This window comes from Taeniopygia guttata, chromosome 1A (genome assembly GCF_048771995.1).
Source record: "Taeniopygia guttata chromosome 1A, bTaeGut7.mat, whole genome shotgun sequence".
In the NCBI taxonomy this organism is placed as follows: Eukaryota; Metazoa; Chordata; class Aves; order Passeriformes; family Estrildidae; genus Taeniopygia; species Taeniopygia guttata.
In genome coordinates, this window is record NC_133025.1 from 50,834,431 (window position 1) to 50,850,764 (window position 16,334).

At 43.1% G+C, this 16,334-nt stretch overlaps 1 protein-coding gene and 1 long non-coding RNA gene across 6 annotated transcripts in view; one reads left to right on the forward strand and one right to left on the reverse strand.

The window, feature by feature from the left end:
• LOC116807704 (uncharacterized) overlaps positions 1–2,888 on the forward strand; it is a 3,302-nt gene extending 414 nt beyond the window's left edge. Inside the window, exon 2 of the long non-coding RNA XR_012053554.1 lies at positions 6–2,888. This is a non-coding gene — a long non-coding RNA (uncharacterized lncRNA). The remainder of the gene's footprint in view (positions 1–5) is intronic.
• HMGXB4 (HMG-box containing 4) lies at positions 585–15,104 on the reverse strand. Of its 5 annotated transcripts, none has more exons than XM_041713571.2 (11): positions 14,854–14,987; positions 12,824–12,929; positions 12,112–12,227; positions 10,742–10,817; positions 8,665–9,812; positions 7,415–7,496; positions 6,866–6,930; positions 6,473–6,578; positions 5,772–5,941; positions 4,471–4,593; positions 585–2,887 (listed from the first exon to the last, which is right to left on the reverse strand). In XM_041713571.2, the coding sequence occupies exons 2-11, from the start codon at positions 12,852–12,854 to the stop codon at positions 2,843–2,845; spliced, it is 1,962 nt and encodes a 653-aa protein (XP_041569505.2). In that variant the 5' UTR covers positions 12,855–12,929; positions 14,854–14,987; the 3' UTR covers positions 585–2,842. The 5 variants fall into 5 exon arrangements, with proteins under 5 accessions (XP_041569505.2, XP_072779547.1, XP_030118964.4 ...); XM_072923446.1 differs by lacking the exon at positions 14,854–14,987 and adding an exon at positions 14,671–14,694; XM_030263104.4 differs by lacking the exon at positions 14,854–14,987 and adding an exon at positions 14,445–14,583.
• Between the last annotated feature and the right edge of the window lie 1,230 nt (positions 15,105–16,334).

The following is a 16,334-nucleotide window of genomic DNA, read 5'->3' on the forward strand; positions in this document are numbered from 1 at the left end:
TCCAGGCCAAGTTGGATCGGGTTTTGAGCAAATTTTTTGTTGAAGCTGTCTCTGTGGCAGGGGTGTTGGAAATGATCTAAGGTCTCTTACAACCCAAACTATCCCGTGACTCTACACAGGGTGGTTGGCACGTTCTGGGATGTGCTCCTGGCCTAAGCAATTGCCCTGCCCAAGCTGAGGCTGCAATCAGCCAACACCCATACCTGGAAAATGGGGACGTGTTAATAACCAGCACAAATCCTGCTCTAACGCTGCCACGCCTGACTTCCTGCATCACACACTCGAGTCCCGTGTACTGGTGTCACCTGAATGCCACGAAGCTGAACTGAGGTGAGGCAGCAGGGAAGACAAATGTCCTGGTGTTACCTGCAGTGCTCCATGCTACATCTCCCTTCTGGGGGGTCCCAAGCAGTCAGGAACCTGAGCGATAATTTGTGTGACTGGTGCTGCTGGAAACAGCTTGCCTGCCAATTGAGTGAGTTAAGGAGGGTTAGGGTTGGATGTGTTTTGCTGAGAAACACCAAGTAGTAACAACAGCTGCAGAAAACAGCACATGCCAGAAATAAACGACAATACTCCAGAAGTTGAAAAAAAAATTATATTGTAAGTACAGTACAAAAAAGTCTGTGTATAATTGTAATGTAATCTGGACCAAACAGCAAAGAAATAACAAAAATATAAAAACTGCTAAGTCTTGACAAAGTTTCCCTACAGTACCAAATACCACAAGATACAGATTATACAAAGTGTACAAATTTTAATAAAAATACAATACACCAGGGTCCTGTGTGTTTTTCACTCTTCAAGAGTTTTCAGTTGTACAGAGGACAAAGCGAAAGTTGATCCCCTTCTGTTTCTTCAAAAGCAGATCTACCTCTTCACCAAAATGCTCTCAACTCTGAAGGGCTGGAAAGAGCCGGTTATTTTGTGCTGCTCACGACAGCAGATGCTTTACTATAGGCTAAGATCTGAAGCAGGATTGGACTGCCTCCCTCCTGGGCCCTTCCTGTTTCCAGGCCCATTGGGATTTGTCCTAAACTGTTAAAGCGGGTTCTGGCCTGATGGTCTGAGAGCCTTCTGTGCCTCCTCTGCTGAGAAAACCCCTCACTGCACTGAGAAAAGATCTGTAAGAGACAGACTACCTTGTAGAGGCACATCTGGGGAATACGTGGCAAAGATGCATGGGGAGAAGAACCCTCCACACCCCAGGATTTAATTTATTTCTGATTTGGGGCTCAGCCACAATGAGGGACAGCTCACTTTCAACTGTCCTAAGAAACAGAAGCTAGATTTACTTGGAAGTAAAAAATGCCTCTTATTTTAAAACTTTCCTGTTACAGAGGTGATAAGGCCTGAGTCAAATAATATTTCAGTTGTTCTGCCCACCTTCACAAGATAGCCTGTTTCCACAAACTCCTAGAATCCTCCTGGTGCTTCTTTACACAATGCCCATGCTTACTACTATACATAGAGTTGATTCCTGCAGGAAGTGAGCTGAGAAAAAACTTGATTCACATTTTTCACGCACTGTTGGCTGGGGGAGGAATTTTTGCTTTTAAATTATGTATATATATAAATATATATACACACACACAGAGAAATATACAGGATAAATTAAAATCTGTTACAGATATTGATAAAAGTTAAATACATGTGATATGAACACCACATACACATACATACACACAGACAAAAGCCTAAACAGGAATCAAGTGTTCTCCTGCTGCTCCTCTTCCAGAGGAGCAGAAAACCAAACTCCAGGTATGTGGCTGGAAAGAAGGGAAACCGGTCCAATCAACCCACATGTGCCTGACTTGGCCGTAACTGCTTCAAACTGGCCACTGGTCACTGCCTTGCAGCAGCACCAAAGCTCCTGCAATAGTGCTGGTGAGAGAGATGGGGGACGAGCCATTTCATAAAACAGGTGCAAGATGGGCAAGAAGCAATTCAAGTTTTTCCCATCTGCTTCTCTACTCCTTTCCATCAAAGTACGCTGACCATGCTGTGGAAAAATCAGCACGAGGTTCATTTTCTCAAGCCAATGCAATGGGTTGATACATTGTGCTAATGATGATTCGAGTATGAGTCCATAAGGAAAAATAAACTTCTTGTCATCTACTTCACTTCAAATACCAGATACCAGACCAGCCAGCTGATAATATCAACTTTCAGTTATTACTGTTTGAGGAGTAGGGGTTGGAGAAAGCAACCAAGAGGCAAAAAGCTATCCAGCTTTCCCCTCAAGAAGTGTGTTTTAAACAGAAAGAGTTACAGATAGGGCTGGTGAAGAATTCAGTTCTATTCCCTGGTCCAAAATGTATCATCTCTACCTGCCCACAGAATATCAGAATACTTTAGTTTAAGCAGGGATATCAGGAGATCATCTGGTCCATCTCCCTTCTTAAAGCAAGTCCAACAAGAGCAGGCTGCTCATTCAGTTTTTGAATATCATCAAGGAAGGAGAGTCAAGAACCTCTCTGGGCCACCTGTTTCAGTGACCCCTCTAATGGTGACAGCTTTCTTGTTTATATTGGGAAGTCCATTCTCTGTTTGCTTCCCCCAGTAAATCTGAATTTAAGGCAAATATCTCAAAAGCTTTCTGAATTCTTCATACAAAATATTTTCAGATTGGAGGACATTTCACCCACCAACACAAAAGGGTTTTCTCAGCTTAACTTCACAACTTTTTATAAAATAGAAGTCAAATAGTTACAATCCTATGTATATACTGTACATATATAAACTTTAAAAGCTCCACATGGAGCCCTTTGAGAGCGCCGGCATAGTGCACGTACACAGGTCAGTTACACAGAGGTTGAGTACATCCCAGGATCCTTTCCCATCAAAGTCCAGGCATGATGTAGGCAATGTTGTCTAGTGTGTTTGACTAGGAAAAGAAATTTGGTGTTTTTTAGCATCAGGTAATAACTTGAAATCCTTAAAAAATGGCACAGGTGAGGGTACTAAGCACAGTTACAACTTGAGTTACAAGTTATCATAGGATGAGATAACCAAAGCTGCCTATTGATCACCTCTAATAGGGTATCAGATGGCAAAAATAAGTGCCCTTCAGTTTTTCTTGGAAAATGTAACAGAATTCTGAGAATCCTTCTCATGCCCATCAGAAAAAAGACCCAGCTGTATGTTTTTCAGATGCAGTGTTTCAGTAAGATCAAGCCCGTGGCTGGATAGCTGAAGGAGGCCTTAGGAGCAGCACCTTTAACTGAGAGATGGAGGAGGTGGATCTGCACCAGTTGTGATTCTAGAATTTACAATGCCACCTACTGTCTCAAATATAAATTGCAGCACAACTGCTGGGGTTTATCGTGTCTCAGAACACCACTGTCATTATGTGTCTGACTGTGAAAATCGAGATTATCAACTCCTGAACAGGGTTTCCAGAAGTGAAGCGTAACTGCCATAATTCACCTAAAGCTCTATTGCTCCTTATAACAATAACTTGATCGAGTTTCTAATAAACACACCACTGGCCATGTGGTGTCACTGCTCTGAATAAACTTGGCAAGCAGGAAGGAAAAAAAGCATCAGTTTTTCCATGGCTTAAGATGGGAACACCCCACTGACTCAGCTTTTGTGCACAGAGCCAGTTTGTGGGTGTTCACAGACTAAATTGTCAGCTTTGTTCCTGTTTTTGACAGTCCATTCTTTGTAATGAATAAATGTTTGGGCTGCCCTATTATGACATGTGAATTCATATCTCATTTTTGTTGCCCCCTCTGCTGGATTTGTTTTTAGTCTCTTAACTTTTACAGACTGCATTTTTTTATTTTTGCTCCTCTCCTTTGCTGCTTTATTCATGTCTCCTGTAGGAAGTATGACATGTGATGGCTACTGCCATCTTAATCTATGTCCACATCAGGCTACACAGATGCAACGAGCTGTTGCTAAATCAGGGCTCAATATTAAGAGAGGCTTAAAGCAGAAAAGAAACTGTAGTTATGTAGCTCCTTAAGGCAGAGATTATTTTTCTTTGCTCAGAGATGGTTTCAGCCACTTGTAAAAGGTCCTACACCATCACATTAGGAATCCTGAGATCACAAGCTGCTTTTTAAGCTAATGAAGGAAAAACAGCTTGTGTGTTAAAGAGCAGCTAGAAGGTGGGCTTTATTTTATGGAAAATTAGAACTTTTGAAAATACTGGTTTACTTTTATTTGATTCACATTGATTGACTCCATCATGACTAAAACAGGACCTACCCACACTGCAATGAATGCTACAAATATTCGGTCAGTTGCCAGTGGGAGAAAGAAAGGTTGCACAATATTGTACAACGGTAATATCTGTAAGAATTTCAATAAACATTCCTCTATAAAAGCCCATGACCAAGACAAATTCTCTTATTGCATTGGAATTATAATTATATTACACTGATTAATCAAAAAAAAAGCTCTATTTGGACTCTACTGAAATTCACAGTGCTAGAAAGAAAATAACCACAAAGAACTCACCAAAACATGCTTTGGGCAGCCATTCAACTCAGGCAGTTGTGTGGTCAGACATGCCAACGGGCCCAAAGCACAGATGATGGAATCTAGGAGTACTGACAAACTTCCAGAAACAGCCACCATTCCCTGGCAGTGACGGAGGGAAAAAATTGGATAGGGATGAGTAGTGGAAATTGCGCTTCTTTCTCAATTGTATCCACTCTCAAGCAGATGCTGTATCTTCAGCTCCTCCAGTCCACTTCCACTATTTACACAGTAACAGAACTGTGCCTCTCGCTTCACAGAGAGACTGCTGGCTCAAAAAATTTAGAGTTTAAGAGGCAATGAACTGGTGCAAGATAAAAGCAGGAATCAACAGAAAACACCAGAAAGTTGTCAGCTGCATAAAACACTGATTCTACAAATTTTTGTAATATATTTTCTGTGCCATTTTGTACCATCTGTTTTGTTAACTATGTGAGTTCTAATGACAATACCTGTTTTAGTTTTGAAGTTAAAGAAATGCTAAGCCTCTAACAAATGCTTTAGTCATTGATATACTTTCTGGAAAGCGAATTTGTCTGTGTGTTTTTCTGGGCTCTGGTTATTCCTCTCATGATGTTAAATCAGTCATACCAAAACCAAAATGCAAGAACATTTACTTCACTGTTAATAAAATAAGCAAGCATAGTGGGGTGAGCCTGTCATGCTACTCATAGAATTCAGTGATATTATTTGAGACAAATATGTTTTCTCCTAAGAGGCTGGGCTGAGTTCTCAGAGCGTACAGGTGTGAATGCGCATTCACAGAGTCATTGTCAATTAACAGTAAGAAACCACTAGAATGTGACATTACGTTACCAGGCAAGTTGAAACAATTGTAGCCTTTATCCAAAGCACTGGCAATATGATACTGTCAGAAAAGTAGAGGACATGCAAAAAACGTCTTGGGAAAGGCTGATAGTTTTCTAAAAAGTAGAACAGTAACAGAAACTGACCAGAGACTGACAAAATAGCAAGGAAGGTTCACCAAAACCAAGGTGAACATACAGCAAGAAAAGATTGAAGTTTGCTGAACTACAAATTGGTTTCAAGGACCTAGAACTGCAAAGCACCTATCTTTCTTTGGTGCCTACTGTTTACTGAGGACTTTTATTTCACTGAAAATAAAAAGATGCATCAAAGAAACAGGGCATGTGACCTCTAGTTTCTCTTCCTAACAGAAAACCACTGGTTAAACTTTTAAGAAAATAAAATAATCATCCCCTTGAATGCATTGTGTAGATTACAGGACATCACTGTGACATTGCTGGTTACAAGCTCACCTCTGTTTCCTGCAGTCTGTGTCCAATGAGGCTCAGAGATTCACCCAGTAACTGTAAATGCGCAGCTACATCAATGGGATCTGTCTCAGGGGCTTTGGCTGGTGAGGAAGGCACCACCACGGTGCTGGTGGGGGATTTTTTGTGAGGAGAAACCACTCCTGTTGGAGAAGCTGAAAAACACACAAATTAAAACTCCATATTTCTTGTTTTCACTCTTTTACTCACAAGCCCATTTAGTTACTAAAGTTCAAATCTCATAGGCATGATGCTTAAATAGTTCTGCTGCCTCAGTCTTACAGTCTTTGGAGTTGAAACTTTTTTTTACATGTACAGAACATCTACCTCAGCTGAATGCAGTCGGGGAGATTTGGTATCAGATGCTAAACCAAGCACAACACATCTTCCCTCTAGCAGCAAGCTAATCCCAATAGAACCTCCTTTCTGTCTCTTCTTTTACATTTCAATCCCTAAACTCCCAAAACCAAAACCATTCTATGAATCAGATAAGGAAATCTTTTTGAAAAATACTGACATCATTCTCACTCTCACAGAAAAGTTGATTTGACTGATTTAAATGTCATGCTTTGTGAGAAAGCAGGTAGGGAAGTGAAGCAGGTAAGGACCTTTGCTTTTTATTCCACAGGCAACACTACCTTCCCTGTCCAAGAAAAGAGATGAGACAAATAAAGTGCAACAATTACCTTTCATTTTTGGTGCACCATCTGAAGATGATGCCTTTCTCTTCACAGTGGTGGCCTCTGCTTTATTCTGCTTGTGTTGGAGATACTGAGCTTTCTGTTTCCAGATCTGCAGTTACCATGGTAAGAAAATAAAGATTCATAACATTAGGTAATTCTGTTACCTGATGCCAGCACCTGGAGGCAGAATGATGTTACATAGCTAGGAGGTAGCTAGGAGGAAGAACTCCCCTGAGAAAAAAATAAATTGTTTTATGTTTGCAGGGGCAAGATTTCCATACCTTCCACCTTTACATACATATTTCAAGGCATTGTGGCAATGCTGCCACCACATTCTGATCTAAGCACCTAGTTCACAGAAATCATTTTACAAAAACATCTCACACAAACACTCACCAGTTTATCCTTCTCAGGTAGCTGCTTCCACACTTCTGCCAGTTTTTTACTTAGCTCTCCAAAATCTGGCAGAAAAAAAGAAGAAAAATGTTTAAAACAAATTTGACCAAAAGATCCTGGAGAGAACATAGGAAATCTACCAGCCCATCCATACACATTTAGGAAGCAAGCCCTTCTACAACTGGAACTCTCCACACTGTTCTGAAAATGTGCATTCCTGTTACTCTTTAAAATTAAGATAAAAACTTATAGCAGGAAGATGAAGTCACAGTGTATTTACAGGAAAGTGACAACTGAGGTAACTCTTTAACTAAAGAAAAAGCTAGCAAGTTCTTTACCGACATTCACAACTTGGTTAAAATAAAATTATAATATGACCATGAAATCCACTCCCCTCCCCCCTTGCCATCTTTTACGCTAAATAACATTGGCAGATTCTTTGCATTATGTCAAAATTAAGAAGTTGGTCTGAAAGAGAGACAATATGTTCTGCTAATTAATCTGACTGGTGTAAAATCAAGAGAAGAGAAGGCTGGATTATTCCTTTACCTATTCCAGGATGCTCAGACACAATAGTTGTACGATACTCCTTACAGAACACTTGATAAGCAGACATGTTTTTCTTCTTTGGCTAGTCAGAAGAAGAAAGAAAACAAAGATTTTTAATTATGATGAGATCTTCTCCAATTTAATAAGAATTTGATATTTATTAAAGACTTAAAGAAAGATATGGTACTTAGATCAGGAATCTTAAAAAGCAATTCTTTACGTATTCTGGCTGAATTTAGTCTTTATGAAAGCACAGGAATCAGCCAGAAACAGTCTTAGTACAAGGCTTATCATGCAAAACTCAACAAGCTGCTATTCTAAATTCAGGATCAACATACAACTTTGTTAATGTATTTCAGTTTTAAAACCTATAATAAAACCCAGTATCTGTTATACTATTCACAGTACCTATTACAGATCTGTCAAAACAATTAAGTCCTCATCATAATGTTTTGTTCCAATCCTTGCATCCTTACAAAGTATTTCCATTTGGCAGGAAAAGAGACTGTGCAGTACATTGACAGCAAAGTTATTGCAATTGCTGAGCTATGATGAGGGAAAAATTCCCAAACAGATTAGGATAATGGCTGAAGAGATTTGGGCTCTGTCTGTCCAATTCCTCATACAAAGCATTATTTCTCTACCTGAACATGCACAAGCTGCTTTCCCCCATTTACTTAGACAGCTACAGTTATCTCATTTGTAAACTTGTTCATATGCTGGCTACCACTTCTGCTACTCATATATTTATGCAGTAACCATGGAAAACTGAATGTATAAGTACAGGCCAAAACTGGGAACAAGGTAGTCTATCAGAATTAGAATTTCATTTGAATACATGAGCAAATGGGTAAATATCTTCAATTTTCAGGTAACAGCTTGATTCCTTTTTACAGAAACTTTGATCACTAGTCAAAAGGTCTGCCTAGGAATAGCTAGCACCAGTCACATTAGAAAAAGATGCAGATGTACTTGGTACATGACCCACATCAAGCAAAATTAAGTATAACTTTCCCAGAGAACCTTTAATGGCTAAAGACCATCTGTGCCACAAAGCCAGAAGAACATATATTCCTTCTGCTACAAACAGAAATCACAGTGGCTGACATATTTCCAAACATGCTTCAGTTAAACCACTGATAATTGGTATCAGTTATTCTTTGTTTCAATTTAACATGCCTTTGTAATGGAGTACCTAATTCACCATTACCCTCCACCCAATTTTTATTTTTCCTTCAAATTTTCCTTACTTTGTCTCGTTCTCTTTCTTTTTCTCTTTCCTTTTCTTTTTCTCTTTCTTTTTCCTTTTCTCTTTCCTTTTCTTTTTCTCTTTCCTTTTCTTTTTCTCTTTCCCTCTCCTTCTCTCTTTCCTTTTCTTTTTCTCTTTCCTTTTCCTTCTCTCTTTCCTTTTCTTTTTCTCTTTCCTTCTCCTTCTCTCTTTCCTTTTCCTTTTCCCATTTCTCAGCCTTGTCCTTCTCCTTCTCCTTGTCTTCCTTTTTCCTCCTCTTCTCACCTTGACCATCTGAGTGAAAAACAGCAGGAGGAGGTGGAGGGACAACGTAGGGGGTACTGGCAGGTGGTGGTGACACTCTTACTTCTGCTACTGCCACAGGAGAGTGCCCAGAACTCTTTTTAGACTTGGAATGCTTCTTCTCTCTGTGTTTCTCCTTGTCCTTTTTTTTCTTACTTTTTTTGGACTTCTTCTTCTTCTTAATTTCCCGGTAGGAGTCATCTATCACCAGCTCTCCAGCCTCCAACTCTCCACCAGAAGAAGAACCAGATTCTGGCGGTGCCTCCATACCTGAAACCTCATACTCGCTCCCATGGCCCTCTGAATGAAGGGAGGTGTCAGCACCAAAAGTCTCAGAAGGTGGATGTGAGTCTAGAGGTGGTTTGTGCTTTTTCCGGGATGACTTCAGGAAGCTCTGCAAATCGTGCCCCAGCAGGAATGAGCCTTGCTCATCTCGAGCTGATTTCTTTGAAGATTTCTTTACAGCTGCTGGTGCTGAAGAGTAGGATAAAGAATCATCATCTGCTGCACTGCTTTTCTCTTTTGGTGAAAGGATGAGCTTCATCTTCAAGCCGTCAGGTTCACGAAGAGTAAGTGTCTCTGTGTTCACATAAAGAGGTTTCATTTTTTTAGATTTGTGGGAGCTGCTGTCATCCACTGAGTGCTCTCCACTGCTCCCACTCAGCTTCTTCTTGGGATGCTCCTTTCTGCTTTCAGAATGGCCAGAGGAAGAATGAGATGATTTTTCGGAGGTCTTCTTTGAAGACTTTGAGCTTGTGGCCAAAGGTGAGTTGATAGCCTTAAGTAAATCCATGGTTGTATCAGCTGAGGATGGGCTAGAAGCTGTTTTTTTCTTTTTCTTTGATGGTAGATCCAAAGGTGAGACACCTGAAAAAGATCAAAAGAAACGTACATTGAGATGATTTATTAAAGACAGTGAAGAAGGGAAGTGAGAATCCTGTGAGCCTTCCAATTACAGGTGACAGATTTCCATCCTGGCTTAAACAGAACCACATTCACCTCAGCACAGCCTTACTGAAACAATTCAGAGGCTGTGACACCTGAGCTGATCAAATAATTTAAGGAAGGGAGAGACAGTAGGAAAGTTCTTGAAGTTTTGTGAAACTCCATTTGTGACTTGTAAAATAAAATGTTTTGATGAAAATACATCTAACTGAAATTAAACCACAAGCAGGGTTTTTATGACATTATTTGCCAAGGTGAAATGAATGAGTTGAAAATATGAGCTAATATGAGCTTTTTCATTCTGTAGACAGATGTTGATGAAAGATGAAACTTCAGCTTGGCTTTCTCCTTCTGCTGGATCAACAATAAATCCTAAATGTGTTAAGCATCTATGATCCGAATTGTCATTTTCTGGCCAACTCATTAATTGTGAGAATAGATGAACAGAAAGCAGTTATTTTTCAGCCTTGGATATTCTGGTTTTAAAAATTCAGAGCAAGTTCTTTACCTGTAAGTATAATTAGTTTTCAATGCAATTGGTAAACAAGAAAAGCAAATGTCAAATGTGAAGGCATGAGTTAGAAAACTACAACTTGTCAATGAAAAGGGGATGGAAGATCTCTACCCCCTACAATGAGAATTTGTTAAGATAGACTGAAAATATAATTCCCTAATCTTCTGGTGTCTGGTGCTGATCAGTGTCAGGCTTCTGATTAATTGTTCTAAGGCAGGTTGATGTACTCTCCTCCTATAAAATGCTAACCACAAAGCTTGATGACACTGGTTTAAGAGCATCCTTTCCTTAAAGTCATGATCTGTTAGCCCCTTCTCCTGCTTGATTACTACCTTACCTCTGTAGCAGAACTCATCGGAGGAATGCTTTCTCTTCTTTTTGTGAGCTTCTGTCCCCGGAAAAAACTCAGTGTCCTGGAATAAGAAGAAAAAAGTTGCTGTCAAAAAGGAGGGAAATAATATGAGAGTCACATAGACTATTAACAGATAAAAAATTATAGGAGGTATCTAACACCAAGGATCCATAGGTATGAAATAGGATCATCTTTCTAGGTGCTAAAAGAGAACTTACTCTGTCCCCCAGAGCACACAGTGTAGGTTTAAAGTAAGATGAAACACATGTTACAGATAGGTGGGAGAGTACTAAACATATAATTAGTCTGGACTGGTTTCAGCACAATGGTCACCTAACTGACATCGAGCTTTCTGTAGGCACATCAGCACAACAGGGCTCCAAGGAAACTGAAAGACAGATCTCTGCAGGGAGACCCCCAAGTGAGAGGAGCAACAGAAAAGAAAAAGTACATTTGCAAAGTGCTGAGATATGGGCAATGCAAACTATCACTTGGAAATCAGCTGATAAGTTGATAAAAGACAGACATCTACCCTTTAAATAAAGATAAGAAATAACTTCAGATGCATAGATTGTCAAGCCTTGAAAACAAAGGGGAGCAGCTCATGCTTGCTATGCTGAAAAAGAAGTAACAGGAGGTACAAAAAGGTGACAACTAGAAAGAACAAAAATATGTCCTTAATATTCTATCACCTAATTATTATCTGTCTCTTGATCAATTTATGAATCTGAAACTGAAGCTCCTCTAAATAAACCACATGGTAGATGATTTTAAACAAGAACTTGCTTTTGAGATGACAAAAAACCCCAAATCACTAGATAGCCACCTCTGAGCTAACAGCAGAAAATGTAGCTCAAAGACGAAAGCTCTGAAGAAAATTAAGGTTGCCACTATGTGATTTCAAGAATTAAGGCCCCTAAGAGATAAAAAGGGCAAGTTCATTCTCCTCAAGAGCTACAGTTTCAGACTGTCTGTAGAATCAGGAAGACAATAGTGCATCAGTTAATATTCTATCCATCCTTTGCTGGCTATTTATACAACTGTAAATGCTACCTTTTAAAATTTGGTAAGAAGTTATTCATAGCATTTTCTTACTTGCAAGGTTCTACATCAACACTGGGACATCACTCCTACTACCTCATTTTCTGAGGCCAGAAAAATCAGAATCAGGTCTTGATCCCCTCTTTTTCCCCAGGAGAGTAACTGAACAATACAGGACATGATTAGCTGCTCTTGCTGCCTTCTACATGCATTTCTAAATAAAAATTCATAAAAAGGAGAAGAAACCCATTCCATCCCATCACTACCTTTATGCATATCCTTACACCTTGAACCTTTCCTCTGAGGGTTTCTACCTGAGTCGGTATCTCGTCTTCCTCTTGCAGAAGATCCTTGTACGAGCGCTTTTTCTCTCTCTGAATCCTGCTAGGTGCCAGCCCGTCATCAACACTCCGGTGACTCTCTAGGGACTCTGATTTATGCGAAATGGGAAAAAAGGAAGAAATGAAATACCACATTAAGGAATGACAGACAAGTGGACCACTCATAAAATAAACTAACAGAGGATATTGGCATAGAGTGATGCACAAAACCCAACAAGCACAGAGGCCTGAAAGGTAACAAACAGTCTGTACTGTCTGACCAGAGGGATGGGGCTCAGTGCTCTAACAAAATCATTCCAGATTTAATCTCTAATGCCTGTATGTTCCTTCCTAAAGACAAATGGACCTAGAAATGTTACCATGACTAAATGTATCTTATCCTTCACCCCGTCCCACTGACTTGGTAGGGAGAAGAAAGGCTGCAGTGGCAGAGTTCCCAATCAGGGTGTCTGCAGTAGGAAACACCACCCATTTATCTCAAATTCTAATCCCAGTACTTTTCACCTGGAAGTCAAGGGCTTGGGGTCCTCCAGTAACTTGGCCAGGTTAAATTTAAGGGCTCCACAGCACCCTAGCTTCTGTCCCACTCTGCATGGCCTGGCAAAGGCTGCAAAGGACATCCTTTTAAAAAATGTATTTGTTTATTCTTTTTGCAAATCCCTCTGAGATTATGAAGCAGTCATACCTTCTTTCTTCTTGGCGCCATCATAAGCCATGGTGGTCCTGCAGGAGCCTGTGAATGAGTTGCCACGTCTGGGCTCCTTCCCCCGTTCCCATCTATAGGAAAAGGTCTGAGAAACAGAGAATGAAAATAACCCTCCCAGAAAGAAGAATGATGATATGTAAATGGGGAAACTTTCTCTGAACCAAATAAAGATTCTTTGGAAGACAGTGGGAAAGGAAATGAGTGGTCACTCTTCAGGCTTGATAGATTTGGGTTTTTTTAATCAAAATGGACATTGTATTATTTTAAATATAGAAAATACCATCTTTTCTTATAAAATATCTGAATCACTGAACTAATTTATTTACAGAAATAGAAAGAGGGTGAGAAGACAACTGAGTTTGATTTTCATGACACACAAAACTGCACCCTGTGTCAAAGCCATTTTTTGTCATTAGCCACTGTAGCAAAGAGTGGGATGTTTAAAGAGATTTCAAACCCTTGAGTCTCAGATGAACTGAAGGAAAAAGAAGGGACCAGGTAGAAGGAATTAAATTACAAAAGAATTATTAGGTTAAAGGTTTTGTTTTAACTAGAGGATCACACAATTTGTATTAGAGATGTGTATCCTTCTGATGTGTTTCCCAGTGCTACCACTGCAGCCATTCTGAATGCAAGCCTGGGAGAGGGGATGGAAGAGAGCAACCCAACCTCTGCTCCCCAGGTTTCAAGCTTCCTCCAAGTGAGCCACTGTGCCAGCTAGGGGCATACAGCAGGACAGTGCTGCTGTGGAATAGCCACACTCTGGTTCTCTCAGAGCAAACAGCTTTTGTTCCTCAGCCAGATCAATGTTCTGCTCCTATGGGATCAATCCAATTGCTGCCAGCTGCCTTTGTGTGTTTGTGTGTACATGCACATGTGTAAATACGCAGCCACAAACACCACGCAGCCCGCTCATCCCAGCTGTCATGGTAATCCCTCCACATTGAAGCCACATGAGACTACTTTGGGAGCAGGGAACCTGTGCTTGTACATCCCCCACGTAACTCAATTTTATGAACTGGCTGAGACTGACAATGTTCAACTCATTCATCCTACAGTGGTTACTTAACTGATACAACGAAGTCACAACTAATCAGGCTTGTGGGCACACAGGAGATGTTTCTGTTTGAACTCATAGGGATACATGCTATTTCTTCAGGTTTTGGGAAAACACCCACTGCAGAATGTCTAGACAGTGTTCTGACCATTATATACTGCTGGTAGCAAACACAAGGATTCCACCTATACACAAGAGCACTGCACTCAACAATAAAAAAGAGCATCTTGTCACTTGTGGGCTAGTGATCTTAAACCAGGCGTTGTCAATATTTTGTGCTGTTTGTCATGCAGACTTCAGTGAGAGGACACACAACACCTTGCCAAAGACAGAAAGGGACTAATACAGACACTGATCAGCAAAACAAAGCTGAAGACTAATTCATGAATGGATGACCTGGAGAGACTAGGATTTTTTTGTACCTACATGCCTACCTTTTAGTCTCTTTTAAAATTTTATCTGCCTGGCAAGGACAAAGGTTGGTAGATACTGCCCAAAGGTGCTCACAGCCCAGACCTCCAATTCGGCAAATACAAAACATACCATTAACTACTCTCATCTTGTAAACCTCAGTTAGGCTCCCCTGCTTCAAATTCCCGGGTTTCGTTAGCGCTGGCACAGGCTCAGCGGGGAAGCTCTCCCGGCACGTCTCCCGTTCCTCAGCGCACATGCCAGCGGGTCCAAGGCCCAGCCTGGCTCTTCTGCAGCGCCGGGGCCCCGCACGGACCCCGCTCCCGCAGCCCATGTGCCGCCAGCGCTCCGGGCCGTGCCGAGCGGGCAGCGGCACCGCCGGGAGCGCCGCGCGCGGCCCGGGGCGCCAGCCCGGCACCGCCACTCCGCGGGCCCGGACCGCGCATGCGCCCCGACACCCCCCGGAGCCCAGGGCCCGCCGCCGCCTCCGTTCAAAGCGGGCTCGTCCGCTCCGCTCCCGCCCGCCCGCGCGTCCCCTCACCCGAGCGGGCTCCAGCCTCACGCCAGCCCTCGGCTCCGCCCCTGCAGCACGCCCGAGCGTGCCCCGACTGCGGGGCCGCCCAGCGGCGACAAGGCCCGCCGGCGCCGAGCCGCGGCCGCAGGGTGGGGACGGGCCGCGGCCGCCTCACTCGGCCCCGCCGCTTCCCGCCGCGCCGCCGCCCGCGGCCGCCATCTTGGGCAGGCAGACAAGGGACCGCGCCAGCGCCGGCCAGCCGAGCGCCGAGCGCCTCCAACGCGGCGCCCGCGGGGCGGGGCGCCGGCTTGCCGAGCGCATCGATGTCCGGCGCGCCGCGTCCCCGCGGGGCCGTGCGGCACTCGGGGACACACTCGGGACACACTCGGGACACACACCGGGTGTCTGTGCCCGCCCGGGCTCCGACCCCTCACCACCACTGCAGGCGTGCCCACGTTCGCCCTAGCTTGGCACAGCCTCCTCCCGGTGTGTGCGGGTGCTGCGCGGCCCCGGCACGGCTTCGCCAGTCCTGTCCGTGTCCGTAAGAGACCGAGCCGGCTGGGATCGCAGCCCGGGCTGGTTGTCGGCAGTTGTTGCTGCCGCGGTGGGTCAGTGGGAAAGGGTGAAATCCTGTTGTTAAACAGTTAAAAAGCCAGCACTTCCGTGAGATTAGTCACACACGCACATGAATGGGCGCATCTCCCTCAAGACTGTCTGATTCCCCGAGGAACTGCGCGGATGCACCGCACAGGTGGATTCGGTGCCAGCCGGGGCAGCGATGAGCACGACTGAACAGCCCGCTCGGAACTACTGCCCGGGAAGGCATCATGCAACCTCGCACCCATTCTTATCCATTGTCCAAAGGTGGCAGCCAAGAGAAAGGCAAATTGCCCCCAGCATCTTCTAAAAGGCTCATCCATTATTGCAAAGGCTTCAAGACAGAGATTTAAAAAAAGCCCAGGAAGCAGCCAGGCAGAAAAGAGTCCCTTTCCCCACTAGGTTAGCCTTTCTTCACTCTGACCTGTTGAGAAGTTCAACAAACCTCATTTCACCCTCACCTTAAATCTCATAATCACTGATGCAAGAGCTGCTGTTTTATCTCGGTGCCGGCAGATCGCCCCGTGACTCTTTGGCAGAGGCTGCTCAGTCACACGCTGTCTGCAGGCTGCCGTTCCCAGCCGTGCCCGGGGTTAGACCCGACCCATCACAGGCCGGCCATTCCCAGCCCCTACAGATCCGCCTTCTGGTCCCGCTGATGCTTTTGTGTCCTAACGAGTACAGAATGATGACGGTAATTATTTGCAGCCCAGTAGGGCCTAGAGGAATTGGAAGAGTATAGAAGTCTATGCCTGTTATGCTGTGTGAAAGTGTACTTTGATCCAAAGCGAGGGGTACAGCCTGTACACACAGATCAGTGTCTGCAAGTGCAACAGCTGTAACACAACAAGGCCAGCTCCCAGGCTGAGCACAAAGCCTGTGCTGATGTTCTCATGCACGTACACGTGTGC

Excerpts from the sequence above, each read along its gene's own strand:
- HMGXB4 (XM_041713570.2), bottom strand. The coding sequence starts at position 14,646 with ATGGGCTGCGGGAGCGGGGTCCGTGCGGGGCCCCGGCGCTGCAGAAGA. Across the intron at positions 9,813-10,741 it reads CGATGAGTTCTGCTACAGAG|GTGTCTCACCTTTGGATCTA; the intron begins GTAAGGTAGTAA and ends GATCTTTTTCAG. Across the intron at positions 5,942-6,472 it reads TGGTGCACCAAAAATGAAAG|CTTCTCCAACAGGAGTGGTT; the intron begins GTAATTGTTGCA and ends TGTGTTTTTCAG.